This window comes from Malus sylvestris, chromosome 4 (genome assembly GCF_916048215.2).
Source record: "Malus sylvestris chromosome 4, drMalSylv7.2, whole genome shotgun sequence".
Lineage (NCBI taxonomy): Eukaryota > Viridiplantae > Streptophyta > Magnoliopsida > Rosales > Rosaceae > Malus > Malus sylvestris.
The window spans coordinates 29597740-29613888 of record NC_062263.1 but is presented as its reverse complement, the minus strand read 5'-3'; the positions used below and the strand labels follow the sequence as shown (position 1 = coordinate 29613888).

Genomic DNA, 16149 nt, shown 5'->3' with positions numbered 1-16149 from the left:
TTGAATGGATTAGAGGAGAATAAAAAGGAAATTATAGGTTTTAGTTCATATATTGGAGTTGGCCTAACTGAGATATGAGATAAAAGCAAATAAATATCTTCCTTTGAGGTATTCAAGTTACTGGTCGAGTAGTTCAGCAAATATCTACACTTCAATTATTGTGGATTTAATGGTAGTGCTGTGAGGTCAGCTAGCTGGTCGAGTAGTTTAGCTCATTGATTTTGCAGTAAATTTTCTTACCTAACTAAATGGAAATGCTTAAAACACTTGCACAAATTCCATGGTCAGTCAATGCAGTAACTTTGTTTTCACGGGTAAACCTATTCTATGATACAAATGTCTATGTCGGATTGGCTGCTGAAAAATCAATGGCTCCTAAAAATCAGCAGCAAAGTTCTTTCCGTCTATGTCTATGTTCGTTTGTGAAGTTTTTTTAAATAACTGTATTTTTTTGCACGAAACATCTCAAATGTTTTTGAAATCTAAAAACTTTTTTAATTATTTAAAAACACTTTCCAGACAAGCCGAATATAAGTTATAATAACATGAGAGTTGAACACAAAATTATATACATAAAGAAAGATAAGAAGATCGAGATATATCACTGGTTACATGATAGAATATCTTCTTAGGATGTGTGGATCATTTTACTTTTTACATATCCTTGTTAATTTCTATCTATTGTTACTTCTTGGATTCGAGCTGTGATTCCAAATAACTCAACAGACATTGTTGTGACCTGTCACCTTTTGAAAATCCTATTAACATATCTTCATGTTTGATCCATTTTGTCTTTTATAGTAGGTCACGTTACCCTAGTTACTTTGTAACGAACCTGTTGTTGTGACGATAGCGTAAGTTAATTACATGTTAAATGTGAAAGTACAATCAAGCTGGAATGGAGATATAACTGAGACGTTATAACCAGGGCCGACCTTGAGTATTGAGGGGCCCTATACAAAACTTAGATGGAGGCCCTTCATTTTTTTTAATGTTATATTTCATTATTATTTTTTTTTCAATTTTTTCAACTATAAAACTAAAATATTATAAGTTACTGCAATAAAAATACGTTGTTTGATCAACCATGTGTTTTTCCTTACCTTCAAAGGTTCTGAGTTTGATAAACGTTGGATGCCTTTTTGTTATCTCATGTTTACAAATTTGCAAAAACTTAAAATATAACAAAACAGCCATGTGTTTTTCCTTACCTTCAAATGTTCAATATAACAAAACAATATCACTGGGATTCGAACCCAGCACATGGGCTATAAGAAAGAAGAGCTAAACCGCTTGTGCTAGAACCACAGGTAAAATTATCTTTTGCATTTAATCTATTTTATATGTATCTGTATACATGTAATCAAAATTTAGGGACCCTTCCGAATCGGGGGCCATGTGCGGTGGCACCTATTGCACACCCTCAGGGCCAGCTCTGGTTATAACTGGTGATATGTAAATGTGATGATAGTATCAACATTTTTTCAGAAGGCTAACTTATTCAAATTAGATATTATTGTGACGATATTTTAAATCGATATACAGAGGCAAATTCATATAGAGACTCGGGTGGCCCCAGGACCCTGCGGAGGTTAGAGAAATAGTTGGAGTGGGTCCTTCAAGGACCCTTCGAATGCCTGGTATGAGACCCTTTTGTGCTCACCTAATATCAATGAAATGTTGTTCACATCTAATAGCACTTGGCATGAGGTCTTGAGAGGACTCAATTGGGTCGATCAATAGAGGACAACAAGCACACCACGTACTTGACAAAATGTCCAACTGAAAAGAATTTGTGCGTTGCAATCATACGTATTTGTGATAATTTTCTAAGTCAATCACACAAAATTAAATTTAACTTGCATACTTCTAACGAGTTGCCATTGTAGTCATTTTTAAATTCAATATGCATGGTTAAGTTCAGCTTACCTACACTGAACATGTTACTAAAACAGTTAATCCAGCCAGTAACATGTGAAAAAATTAAAACACTGTAAACTAATGGACTTGAGCCATATGCTTAGCGGTGGTTGTAAATTTCTCTCCTCGACATGTACAAGAGAGAGAGGAGAGAGAGAAAGAAACTGATCCAGAGAACCAAAACCAAGCAAAACCCCAAAAGGGCACGCTTTTCCATCTTATATAATCCACTAGCTCTCTCCCACTGTGCCTATATCTATGTGCGGTGGTGGTGTCATTGTATGTAAGGGGAGAGAGAGTGAATGAACAGAGAGAAAAATAAAAAATAGAAGAAAAGAAACGGCAAAGGCATCCCTCTATAAAAAACTCCGTCTCTATTTGCTTGCACCCTTCGCAGAGAGTGTGGCCTCTCAACTCTGTAAGAAAATGCCCTGTTCATACTTTAGGAGTGAGAAAGTTAAAGAGCGAGAGAGAGAGAGAGAGCGAAGTGTCTTTCTGTTTGTGGTAGAGTAGCAGAGGAGAGAGGTAGTAGACATATATAAGAGAGATGCAGTAGCACCTGATGCAGATGCAGCCCATGATGGCAGCCTATTATCGTAACAACTTCACTACTGATCACATTCAGCAGGTCCTCCTCCTTCTTCTTCTTCTTCTTCTTCTTCTCCTCTGCTTTTTGCTGGGTTCTTTTTTTCTTCAGCTGCTTTGCTTCTGCATTTCCATTTGGTTTTTGGTTTCTCCTGCCACTTTCTGTATCCACTTCTATTTATTTTACAAGAATTAAACTTACCCTTTTCCTCTGAGCTCTAATGGATTTTTGATAGGCTAATGATTTCTTGCTTGATTTTTCTTTGTTTTTTGGTTTGTATGTACTTGTATGAATGCTTGTTTTTCTGCTTTTTAATATGGTTTATCCAAGCACTTTCTTTTATCCCATTTTTTCATGCAGATTAATATTTGCTTCAGAACGTTCATGGGCTTTTGTTGTTTGATTTTCCTACACATTACAATTCATAATCTCCTCAAGCTAGCATTCTGTTACCATGTTTCTGTTCTGTTACGTTTGTGATGTTTAAATGGGTGTAGAGAATAAAAGGTGCTTGCAGCTTAGTTGGTTAAGAGCATTCCCGAGGTCCCGGGTTCGACTTCCCCTCCCATTCTTGCTTCTTTTATGTTGGTTATCTTGTTTTGCTCTTATGTTATTTAAATTGGACCGGATCTCTTTCACCAAAGCCACCGGATCAAGTGATCCGGGTCTTTCAAATTTCATCTAACGGCCAAAAATTATGTTGGAAGAGATCCGTATATAGTTTCTTCCATTTTCTATCTGGTGGAAATAGTAATAGCTCACATCATCGAGCATTTTTGGATGCTTAATCGATATCATGAGCTTATTTAGGGGCCTTCTGGCTGCAATCTGAGTGAAAGAATTGTGATTTGGTTCTATTTTGATTAGTTGTGATTAGTGAACTAATATTTTGTTCTTTCATTTGCGAGTCGGTATCTCGAAAAATCTATGATAGCATCCTAGTAGTATGAACCTTATAGCTTTATTCTTACTGATTGCATTTATATTATGTGAATCTGTTTTGGCAGAAATTCTATGGTGCTCCGAATTATAGGATACTCTGAACTTTTTAACCATTAGATCTCGGTTTTTGTTTTATTTTTAAACAAAAATCTAATTACTGTGCCACCAACTTTGTAGGGCATAAATTGAAGATTTTGATAGTTCCTTTACATCGTTCTCCTTTTGATGGTTTCTTGCTGCCATTGTGGAATTGGTTGGTTTCCGTTAGTTTTTCTGTTTCAAAAATTTTAATTGCACATTTTCTTCCTTGCCATGCATACTCACTCAGTAGTTTTGAATAACAAACTAGATGCTCGCTCACCACACTCAAAGAAAGGATTTTGTGAGTTGCAAGAAAGGGATGAGATAACGGGAACTTTTATAGCTGAGATGTTCATCAGCCTTATTTGCCAAATGTGGTAGTGGATGATGCCATCACTTTATGACAAGGGCTTTTTAACTAAAAAAATTGAGTCTTGGCTTTAACTCCATGTTGGTGTTGCATAGGATTATTGACAAAGCTAGAAAGTAGACCTGCACCATGATTAGAAGCGGGTTTTGTTACCAAATTGTATTTATTTTTCTCATGTCTCATAATTGAGTTCTCTTTGCTATTTTTGGTATTCCTGAGTGCACATACATTTGTTAATTCTTTTAAGCGATATGGCTATTGCTTAGTGGCTGATTGATTTGGCTTTTGCCAAAATTTCTTTTATGGGAAATTGAGAGGCAACTAGAGTTTTTGGGGTATTAAATTTAAGAGAAATGAGTATGGGAAGATTGAGAGTGCTTGTATGTCTCTGAATTCATACATGTTTTGTTTCTGATCATGCTTTTTTTGTTGTTGCTGCCATTGTGGATTGGTTGGTTTCCGTAAGTTTTTCGGTTTCAAAATTTTTAGTTGCTTTGCACAAGTTGGACCGAATGATGAGTACATACCATTATTAGTGCTAGGAGGAGGGATTGTTGTGTTAGGTTAGTACATGAATTGGTGTAGGGTTGATTATGGGCCTACGGGATTGTTGCTTGTACTTATAATTGTTTTCGGTTGCATTGTTCAGTGTCCTTGCGCAAACATTTCGGAAGTGTTGAGTTCAATTATTTCCAAGTGGTGGTCGTATTTGGTATTATTGTTTTGGAAATGGTAGTGGAATAACTTTCACGTGTTTGAACGATAAGCTTTTAGGGAAATAAACAGATTATAATTTGGTAACTTCTTTTACTTGAATTAAAACTTGGAATAGGTTGTTAAATTTCTCCCTGTAGATACATGGATTTTGTGGTTTTCCAAGCTCTTTTTGTTTTGTTCATAATAGTTCTACAACTTTTAGGGAAATAAACAGATTATAATTTGGTAACTTCTTTTACTTGAATTAAAACTTGGAATTGGTTGTTAAATTTCTCCCTGTAGATACATGGATTTTGTGGTTTTCCAAGCTCTTTTTGTTTTGTTCATAATAGTTCTACAACTTATCACTCCTACTGTTTCATGTCTTGCTGAGGAGGGAGATGATAACTAGACACTTTTTTTTCACGGTGGTTTAGGAATGTAATCTATTACTTGAAAAATATGAATGTCTCTTCTCTTTTGAAAGTCCTTGTTAATGCAGGATGCAAGCAAGGTTTTACACCAAAATTTTAAACAGTAGTTACAACGGTAAACTTCCAGTGGGTAAATTTTAAGGGGTAAATTTAGTGTGCATAGTGGAAATAATCGTGGGGCAACTGGTATAGTTGATGGGCTTTGCTTGACACACTATATGTACACAACTCGCATTCCACATGTCACTAGTGGAATGTTAGACGGTCACCTCGTTTCCTTGCATGAAGTTGATGAAATCAAGTAGATGGAATGATATGCATATACGAACTCAGAAATTATCATATTTTAAGTGTTGATGTCAAAGTAAATGACGAAAAGGGTCGTGTGTTTCTTGTTGACAACCCAACTAGACGGTTGGTTAAAATCATGGGTTAAGTGTAACCCATGTTTTAATGCAAGATACCCCATCTTCCATTTCCGAACTTGTTACTGTTAGTGAGGTAAATTTCAAGACTTAACATACTTAGGATAAGCCTTTATTTGTTGTTGTTGTATGATGTTATGTTGTTGTTGTATTTTATGTTGTTTTTGTATCATGTTGGGGATATCTTGTGCGGTATGAGGGATGTACAGCTGCAGACAAAGAGGGATCATTTAAATATTAATCTTGACACGATTTTTTTAGTGTCTTTTATGCGAGAGCATAGCTCTATATCGTCCGCCAAAAGACACTAAAAAAATCGGGTCAAGATTGATATTTAAATGATTTTCTTTTTGTCTACAGCTGGACATCCCTCATACCACACAAGATATCCCTAACATGAAACAACAACATAAGATACAACAACAACATAACATTATACAACAACAAAAAAGAAAGCCTTATCCTAAGTATGTTAAGTACAGTAGCAAGTTCAGAAATGGAAGATGGGGATATTTTGCATTAAAACATGGGTTACACTTAACCCATGATTTTAACCAACCGTTTACTTAGGTTGTCAACAAGAACACGCGACCTTTTTCGTCCTTTACTTTGACATCAGCACTTAAAATATGATGACTTCTAAGTTCGCATATTGTGCATACCATTCCATCAACTTGATCTCATCAACTTAATGCAAGGAAACGGGGTCACCGTTTAACATTCCACTACTGACATGTGGAATGTGAGGTGTGTACATATAGTGTGTCAAGCTAAGCCCATCAACTGTACCAGTTGCCTCACGATTATTTCCACTATGCACACTAAATTTACCCCCTTTAGGTTTACCCACTGCAAGTTTACCCCTGCAGTTACTGTTTAAAAAATTGGTGTAAAAACTTGCTTGCATCATGCATTAATAAGGACTTTCACAAGAGAAGAAACATTAATATTTTTCAAGTAATAGACTACATTCCTAAACCACCGTGAAAAAAGTGTATAGTTATCATCCCCTCCTCAGCAATAGGAGCGATAAGAACTATTAAAAAAAAGAGCTTCGAAAACCAAAAAATTCATGTATCTACAGGGAGAAATTTAACAACCTAGACTAAGTTTTAATTCAAGCAAAAGAAGTTACCAAATATATTAGGTTTATTTCCCAAAAGCTTATCGTTAAACACGTGAAAGTAGGGAGATGGCGAGGAAGAATTGTGGGGTTTTGATACGAGAGACGATGATTGGCAATCGCTATAATCCCAGGTCGTCTTCATCATCATCACCCTAGCCCTCCAAATTCAATGCCAACAAGCATCTGCCATTCCTTCCTCCAACGCATCCGCCTCCTCCTTGGCCTCACTCCCAGCCAGGGTCTCCGCCTCCGGTGCACTCTCGGCCCAGGCTCAAGTAAGTACCCCCTCCCACTCGCTCTCTCTCTCTTCCTGTTTTTTATCATCTATCTACCATTGACTGCCCTACCGGCTGTTTCTACAGAACTTCTGTTTCCGAGTCCCCAAGACATGATTATGTAGAAGGAATATAAGAGAGCAATTAAACAAGTTAAAGGTAAACAACTGCAGATTACTACCTAATATTGCATTGGATTGAACACAACATGTATGATTTGGACTAGTTCGTTAATTACATTAAAATGAGAAAAACAATCATGAAAAAATGATCCATAATCTGATCAGAATTGCTTCCTAATTCCCACCTGCAAGTGCATATTCAGTTCAGTTGGAACTCGGATATTCCTCCCTTGTTGGCTGGCTTTCCAAAAGGACCACCTTTGCATTATCTTATTTATTTTGTAGGTGGACAAATAACTTTCAAAACCTTGTTTGTTATTCTATGCAGCTTCTTATTTATTTTGTAGGTGGACGTTTGCCAGCAGTTTTCTACTTTACTACAGCCGCTTGCCCAAACAATAAGTTGTGATGCAATACAATTTTATCAGTCAAGTTATTTCTTGTAAACTGCTCCTCTGCAACTTGTATTTGGTGTACTATTCTTTTGCAGCCGTCACGTACTCAATTTCAATCGTTCGAAAGATCAGGGAGCATTTCCCACATGTAAAACCATATAAGGTTCTGCTTGCTGTTGAGGTATGGCGTCCTAATCATGTCTTCTGCTAACTTGATCGGATCATTTGGGAACTATATTTTCATATTGTAAACTGTTTGTATCCCATCTTAAGATTAAGGTGAAAACAACGTGTGGGTTCTAGTTTTTTGAATCTTAATAAATTACTAGACAAGTATTTAACTTTCTTTTTCACTACCTGGCTATCTGGCAGTTACTATATTGTTTGAAAGTAAAGTTTTTTACTTTTGTTTTTTTTTTATAATCACTTCTTTATGAAAGCAACATTTTTTTTTTTCAACAGGATCGTATTATAATGTGAAGCTAGGAATTAGAAATAATGTTAAGAATATTTAAATTCATTTCACAAATTCTTAATGTCAAGAATATTCAAATTCATTTCACATATTCTACGTAAAATGATAAGAATATTTAATGTTAAGAATATTCAAATTTCTTTTGGTTTCATGGATAAGTTGGCGAACAAAGGGAACTTCATTTTGGATTACATGATAACATCAGTAGTGCATTAGTTCAAAAACAAAACAGAAAAAGAAAAAGAAAATGTTTGAAAAAGAAAATGTACATCAAATTAGTCAATAAAAAAACAACCCACAAAAATAAAGGAGTAAAAGTCTCAAACTTTAACAAACCTTTGGTGAGGGCATCAAGAACTCCACTGGATTCTAAGTACTTCCTGAATGCTGAGGTGGGATGGGGGGTATTTTTCTGGGGTTGTTTCTTTCCATTTGGTCTAGCTGGTAAGTGGAAGCTCTAGTGGTTAGAAATGGACCTACCTTGTTGCTGCTGCTAACGGTCCAAAGAGGATCAGTGGGTCAAAACCACAGTTTTCGTCATATTAATTGATTGAAAAGATAATTGATTGAATTTCTTCTTATTTTCGGGAAGTGTTTTTCGCACTTTATTTTCTGTAGTACATTTTTTGGTTTTTTTATTTTTATTTTTTTTATCAAACGATAGATTTTAGATTAATCACTAATAGGGTATGAACTCACGCCGTCATGCAAGTGCTCAAATCCTTTCCATCACTGTGATAAGTGGCCATTTACACATTTTTTTTGGTATTTAGTTGTGTACAAATGTTATACTTTGAAATGTTGATTTTCTTTATCATAATAATTTGCCTTTTTATTTTTCCCACCTTCCCGCTTTTCTCATCACAAGTGGATTCCATTTACTCATCTAACTTCAAATTTTTGGAAACTCTTATTATATCTTTCCAGAGTAATGAGCTTAAGAATTCTGAAAAGAAAAGAAAACACCTAGCGATTGAACGTTATGAGTCGCATGGAGGAAAACTCAAACCGATTTAAAAAGGTAATGAAAACCTGCAAATGCATTTGTGTATTGTGTTTCATTTATTATTAAAACCCATTACTAAAAGACAGGACTTGACACACTTCATCTTAATCGTTCAATATATCTTCTTCAGCAGATTCGGCTTAGAGGATGAGATGAATAGAGGTTTATATGGTTTGTCCTTGGGACGTTCCGGCACTTTTCCGACCAATGGAGGCCTTTATCCCTACAATGGTTACAATATGCGACAATAAGACGTCCTTTGGAGGAACCACCAGGATGGGCACAACAGTTGGGGTTTTTGTAAAAAAGACCACAAAACTACACCATAACCATCGCCAACAATAGCGCCCGGTGGGACGCCATTCCAGTATGGGCAGGCAGAACTGAAGTGCACATTTTCCTTACGGCAAACTCTACAGTCCCGAAATTATGCTTTTCTTGTTCTGTTTTTTCCTCGAGCTGGAGTTGAGCCTTTGAGTCTCCAACCTCCTTTGATCCTTTTTTGTCTAGTGGGGCCCACAAGCCCTTTGACTTGGCCCTCGATTGGAGATGGTTTTCGAGCTATTTTCAGCCCTCTGGCCCTTTAAACCCTTCGGTTGAAGATGACCTAATGACCTCATGATATAGAAACAGTAGGATTTAGTTGCGGGGAAAGGAGGCATATAATGCGTATGCTCTTGGGATAAGAATGTGACGTGGTACTAATTAAACATTTTGTTCTCACAAAAGATTATTAATTAGATTTATGTAAATAAGAGAAGAATTCCCTCTCTTCTCATTTCTATACAATTCATTTTGTTTGTGCCATGAATAAAATAAAGCTTGTTACGGGGTTTATTCATTTTTATTTACACAAGTTGCACGTCGGTCCAAAACTTCAAAGCCCAAACCAAAATTTGGACGACCATCTCACTTAGCTTCAATTTGTCCGAGGCTTGAGACAAAAATCCCTCTGAAGTGTGTTTTCCACGTAGACGATTAGAGATCGGGAATATCTCATCCTTTTAAATACATATGTATGCATCATCCAACATGATGAAGTCACTACTAACGATTGTGCTAACCGCCTCAAGACACAGCTAAAGGTCACCTACCATGAATTACAGTTACTGTCAGGGCCAAATGACCGCTCTACTTATGTTCCAGCTCAACGATATGATCGAGGTTGCTCATTCTCCACTGCCTATATAATAGAACCATAGACCTTCAAACTCATGACCTTCATCAAGCTGATAGGCCGATCTATATAACTTGAAAAGAAAATTGACTGGAAATGTAAAGAAAGTAGTAAAACTCTAGCAAGATTCAGCCCATGAACGGCAACATAATGTTAGAGAAGTCCATCCAAGATTACTAGTGTCATATTGGATTTAGTACAAAACATGTAACTTGGAGAGGAAATCATGGTGGTTGGAAATGGACATCAACGGAATCATACCAACGGGTAGATAAGTTGTAAAAAGTTTAGTATCTCAGGGATTGTAAGCAGTGTTTACTTCGAATGAAGGCTTTGAGATTGTAGCTGAAAAGCTAACAAGAGAGTTTTGTTGAAGAGCAACTGGGTTTGTGCTAAAAAGCAGTTGGGTTGATTGAAGAGTTAGTCAAGGTTTTTTTTAATTGTAGAGAAGGCTCGGCGCACGGAAAAGGAGGCACGTAAAACGAGGCATAATTCGCAAGGGAACTGAGGAGGCTCGACGTATATAAAATACGACATGCAAAACGAGGTGAGCTTGGCACAAAGGTCAACCATTGTTGCCCGCACAAAGCATTGGTGCCGAGGGTGGAGCATATATAAGCCGCTAACAATATGGGGTAGGGTTTAGTTTTAATTGCACAAATCAACCATTGTTGCTCATACAAACCATTGGTGCCGAGAGAAGGGCATTGTAGGGGGTGTGGGTTAGTTTTAATCACACGGATGGACCATTGTTGCCCCCACAAAGCATTCGTGCCATGGGCGGACATTATAGATTGCTATCAATAGGGGGTACATTTTAGTTTTAATTTCAGAGGTCAACCATGGTTGGTTGGACAAAAAATTGTTGCCGAAGGTAGGACATTTATAAACCACTATTGTATGTTTTTTTTTTGTCAAAATTTTACTTTTTTTCCATTACCATAACACCAAACTATCATCTTCATGTTCTACACAATGTATTTTCTTATAATCCATGTCAAAACAATCGAAAACAAGGATATAAATATAAATCTAAAGGTATTTGAATCTAAATAAAGGAAGGTAGGAAAAAAAAATCAATGGAAAAAGAAAAAAAACATAAATAAGTAAAATAGAAAATGATACAATCGGTACTTCAATACGGATTATTCATAAATACTGTCGTTGTCAAGGTAGCAACTAAACCACAATAAAGTCGCTAGCATAATGTTGATTCTCCCTTTTCATTTTTTTTTAATTTTTTAGTTATTTTTAAATTTTTTTATACTTTTAAAATTTTCTTTTATTTCTCTTACCATAACAACAAAATATCATATTCATATTTTTCAAAATATATTTTTCCATGCAAAATTTATTATAATTCATATTTAAACATTTGCAGTCCACGATTTAAAACCTAATTATAAGGATATTTCCCTTCTTCTTCTGGGTCGCTGGGGGGGGGGGGGTCTGTACATCATATTCATGTTTTTCAAAATATATTTTTCCATGCAAAATCTATTATAATTCATATTTAAACATTTGCAGTCCACGATTTAAAACCTAATTATAAGGATATTTCCCTTCTTCTTCTGGGTCGCTGGGGGGGGGGGGGTATGTACATCATATTCATGTTTTTCAAAATATATTTTTCCGTGCAAAATCTATTATAATTCATATTTAAACATTTGCAATCCACAATTTAAAACCTAATTATAAAGATATTTCCCTCTTCTTCTTCTTTTGGGTCGCTTAACGGCAGGGGGGGGGACAATTTTTTTATTTTTTTTCCTTCCTTCTTCTTCTGTACACGAAGAAGAAGAAGAAGAAGACTTCCAAATCACATGTATAGAATAAAAACCATAACCTAATTTTTCTTGCAACACAACACGTATGCTATAGAGTTACAAACAACATGTATTGAGCCAATTTCACAATTATTAAGTAGCAATTGAGTTGAATAGAATTGTGAGCTAAGGAGAGTAGATGCATGCATATATATTCATTCGGGAGATATTGATAATTATTTATATTACTCAATTAGTCAAATAAAAAGGATTCAAGGTAATCTTCCCAGCACAATCCCTAAAACAAAAATCAAAAGCCATACCATTAGGTCTCTGGATACGGAGGACTCGGGGTTTCTCCACGGATCCGAATCTCACACAATACTTGGATTTGGGTTTGGTTCCGGAATTGTATTTGGATTTGGCCTTGACTTTTGCCTTTGCGTCGTCAGAAGAGAGAGAGAGATTGCACGAGTAGGGCTTTAGCGTTATGGAGGTGAGACTGGATTTCGGTTTGGTTCTAGTTTTTGCTTCAGATTTGGCCATGGCTTTCCACAGAGAAAAGATTGCAGATCAGAGAGTCAGGAGAAGGGAGAGAAAGAGAGAGATTTTCACAAATTAGGGTTTTAGCGTTATTGTCAATGGTGATGTATAAAAAGGGAGAGGGCCGACTTCAATTTAATGGGAAAGTAAATAAATTGTTGTAAAATCGACGGTGTGTGCAGTGGAATAAATAAAACAAGACACAAAATTTACGAGGTTCCTCTATCGTCAGTGTGACTGGAGTACGTCCTCGGGGCAACAGTGGTTCTTTTATTTATAATATGCAATTTTGGAGACAGAGAATTGTTAGGGTTTTGAAGACTTTTTACTTGAAGGTGCTTTCAATCCTTTTCTTGAATATATTTTCTATGATTTCAATTATGAATATGCGGAACTAATTTCTATTGCTAGGGCGAAGCCTTGAGCCTTAGCATGAATATGTGATTTTTATTTAATTGCTTATGATTGATTGCATGTGTACCTTGAATTGTTAATCACCGAGATAAAAACTATCTAATTATTTTAATGCCTGATCACCATTAGGATTTTTAGAAAAGTAATTTGATGCAATTTTGGTCGGAAGGTTCCCTGAAATTGACACTGGCTTCTTGTGATTAATAATTGTAATCTCTTAGGATGAATATCACGTCTTAAGGATTGCATGGTTTTTCAAAGGATTTTCATAAAGCATAATGAGTCTTTCATGTTTAGATTTGATTCGAACGTCCGGACGGGTTGCATGTTAGATATACATTCTATGTTGGAGGTTCCAAGTAAAATATGAATTAGGAAAATCTAATCTTCAAAGTAGCATGTATAGATCATAAGTAATGGGTAAAAATTCGTAGGATTGCTAGGTGATGGTGGAACCCTAGTGCTTTCTTAATTTGATTTTCTCAGAATTGTTTTCTTCTCTCTAGTCCTAATATTGCAGATTGTTTATTTTAATTCATTAAATTCGTTTTTATTTTAATTAGGTTATAAAATCAATCACTTTAATTTCTACTTTACAATAGTTAAATGGAATCTGATTAGTTCGAATTATTTAATAATCCCTGTGGAGATGACCTTGCGAAATCCGTTTATACTACAATAACCTTGTGATTCTTGCAAGTAAAATGAGAGATTTAAGCCCGTTCACATAAGTAGTAAAAATCCTATCAATTACTGATAGTAGTTTTATAAGTGAACTTGTTTTGTAGCATTTTCTCGTTTCTGATCAAGGCGATAAATGATTCTAACTCGGCCCCATCAACATTGTGATCAGAAAGACTATTACGCGAAGAACTCAATTGACAAGGCCGACATCAAGAACTCAAGTTATGAAACAAATTAAACATGCAAAAATCAAACAAATATTTGTTATAAAAAAAAAAAAAAGAAAGGAGGGAGTACTCAACGAAAAATACTTTTACGACGAGTGCGCAATTAAAATTTTATTTTAAAGGCAAGTGGCGCCCATTATAATGATAACGAGAATTTTTGTCTCATGAATGATAAACCAATTAGTATGCGATTAATAGGCCGACTGCATACACATCTTTATTCAATCTGCTATCCACGATTCACTCATTGTCTGTGATCAAGTGTCACAAAACTTAAGAAATTTTATCACCAACTTAATCTCATCAAATATAAAAATAATGTTCAGGAGCAAAGTAATTAACAAACGTACACCCAAAGTAACGAGCTTAAGAATTCTGAAAAGAACTATGAGTCACATGGAGAAAAACTCAACGACTAAAAAATGGCAATGAAGACCTGCAAATGCATTGTGTATTGCATTCCATTTATTATTAAACACCATTACCAAAGGGCAAGACTCGACACACTTCTTAATCGTTCAATATGTTTTCTTCAGCAGCTTCGGCTTAGAGGATGAGATGAATAGAGGTTTATATGGTTTGTCCTTGGGACGTAGAGGTTTATATGGTTTGTCCTTGGGACGTTCAGGACACTTTTCCGACCAGTGGAGACCACTATTCCTACAGTAGTTACAATATGCGACAATAAGACGTCCATTCGAGGAACCACCAGGGTGGGCACAACGGTTGGGGTTTTTGTAGAGTCTACGAGTAAAAAGACCACAAAATACACCATAGCCATCGCCAACAATAGCGCCCGGTGGGACACCATTCCAATATGGGCAGGCAGAACTAAAGTGCTCATTTTCCTTACGGCAAACTCTACAGCGCCCGAAATTACGATCTTCTTGTTCAGCTCTTCCCTCGATCTGGAGTTGAGCCTTTGAGTCTCCAACGTCTTTTAGTAAACATTTTTGTTTTTCTGTTTGTTAGCAGTTCCATTGTTAAACACAAGAACAAGAAGCAAAAGAAAAATATTCAAATCACACGTATAGAGGTTATAACCATAGCATAATTTTTCTTGCAACACAATATGTATACTACAGAGTCTTAAGAAACATGTAACGAGCCAATTACACAATTATTAAGTAGCAATTGAGTTGAATAGAACTGTGAATCTGAAGAACGTTAGATCCATGGGAGATGTTGAGAGTTATTTATATTACTCAATTAGTCAAATAAAAAAAGATTCAAGGTAATCTTCCCAGCACAAACCCTAAAACAAAAATCAAAAGCCATACCATGATTAGGTCTCTGGATATGGAGGACTTCTCGTCGGGGTTTCTCCACGGCCCCGGATCTCACACGATACTTGGATTTGGGTTTGGCTCCGAATTTGTCATTGGATTTGGCTTTCACTTTTGTCTTGGCGTAGTCGTCAGAGAGAAAGAGAGATTGCACAAGTAGGGTTTTAGCGTGAGGGAGATGAGACTTGGATTTCGGTTTGGTTCTAGTTTTTTCTTTGGATTTGGCCATGGCTTTCCACGAAGAAAAGACGGCAGAGAGTCAAGAGAGAGATTTTCACAAATTAGGGTTTTAGCGTTATTTGGATTGTCAATGGTGATGTATAAATAGGGAGAGAGCCGACTTCGATCGGTTAAAAAGTGAATTTAAATTGCCTCTTTTGTTATTTCGATAAAAAAAAATTAAAATTAAAAAACAAACTTCCAAAATATTCTGATTTTTATTTATAATTAATTACTCAAATTACATATATCATGCCAGGCAATTTATCGAAAGGAAGATACATGGCCCTATAGAATTTGTATGCTTTTAGTTCAATGCTTGATTAGTTAGACCATCTCGAACCGAAATGACTAAATATGTTCCCGTTTAGAATCTATAGTCCCACAAAAATTTATTTTAAAATGAACAGTATCAGGTCATACTTATATATGCGATAATAATTCGATGTACGAGATCCAGGGAAAACAATAACCCAACAATGTCTCTTGCAAAGACAATTTCGTATAGATTTTCCTAGAGTCCTTGTCCAGCCTACCCAACTGATATATTATCTCCAACCGAATTGGCTAAACATATCCCCCTTAATACATACCAAAAACAGTAGCGACCAGTCGGTCTTAATGAACAACGTGTTGATGCGTATTTCTATAAAAGGATTTCACGGGTCTATTCATATATACATTTCCGCGGTTGAACGAACTAAATTGTTTTTGAAAGGTTACCTCAATTAAGGTCTAAATTAGAACAATATATTGCGACTCATCTAATAGGTTGCAACCTTTGGAACTGTCTATATAGGTTAGATATTAGAATTTCAAAAGCATTCATTCCGTCCATTTATCTTCGAGTGAAACATATGTACTCTTCTTGCTAAATTCTAACGATTAAGTGTTAAGACGCTTAAAGATAGATGATTAAATTTTGATTAGATATCGTTCAGACTCTAACGCAGCACACGAGTGGAGAAGAAATTCTGTCC

General features: G+C 35.9%; 2 protein-coding genes and 1 long non-coding RNA gene across 16 annotated transcripts in view; 2 read left to right on the top strand and 1 right to left on the bottom strand.

Annotated features, from left to right (window-relative positions):
- LOC126619435 (uncharacterized) overlaps window positions 1-16149 on the top strand; it is a 119764-nt gene that overhangs the window by 51700 nt on the left and 51915 nt on the right. The gene's annotated exons all lie outside the window — the stretch shown is intronic.
- LOC126619444 (uncharacterized) lies at window positions 6866-9690 on the top strand. Of its 2 annotated transcripts, none has more exons than XR_007622052.1 (4): window positions 6866-7014; window positions 7325-7553; window positions 8775-8868; window positions 8987-9690. It is a non-coding gene; the product is annotated as an uncharacterized LOC126619444 (long non-coding RNA). The 2 variants fall into 2 exon arrangements; XR_007622053.1 differs by having other exon boundaries at window positions 6907-7014; window positions 7306-7553.
- On the bottom strand, window positions 14102-15179 carry LOC126619439 (uncharacterized). Its single transcript, XM_050287832.1, has 2 exons — window positions 14945-15179; window positions 14102-14625 (listed from the first exon to the last, which is right to left on the bottom strand). Exons 1-2 carry the CDS (start codon window positions 15177-15179, stop codon window positions 14183-14185), a joined length of 678 nt encoding a protein of 225 aa, XP_050143789.1. The 3' UTR covers window positions 14102-14182.

What these genes read in the sequence shown, in the direction of transcription:
- LOC126619439 (XM_050287832.1), bottom strand. Translation starts at nt 15,179, where the DNA reads ATGGCCAAATCCAAAGAAAAAACTAGAACCAAACCGAAATCCAAGTCT. An exon ending in TATCCAGAGACCTAATCATG is followed by an intron (nt 14,626 to 14,944) that starts GTATGGCTTTTG and finishes GCTAACAAACAG; the next exon opens with AAAAACAAAAATGTTTACTA.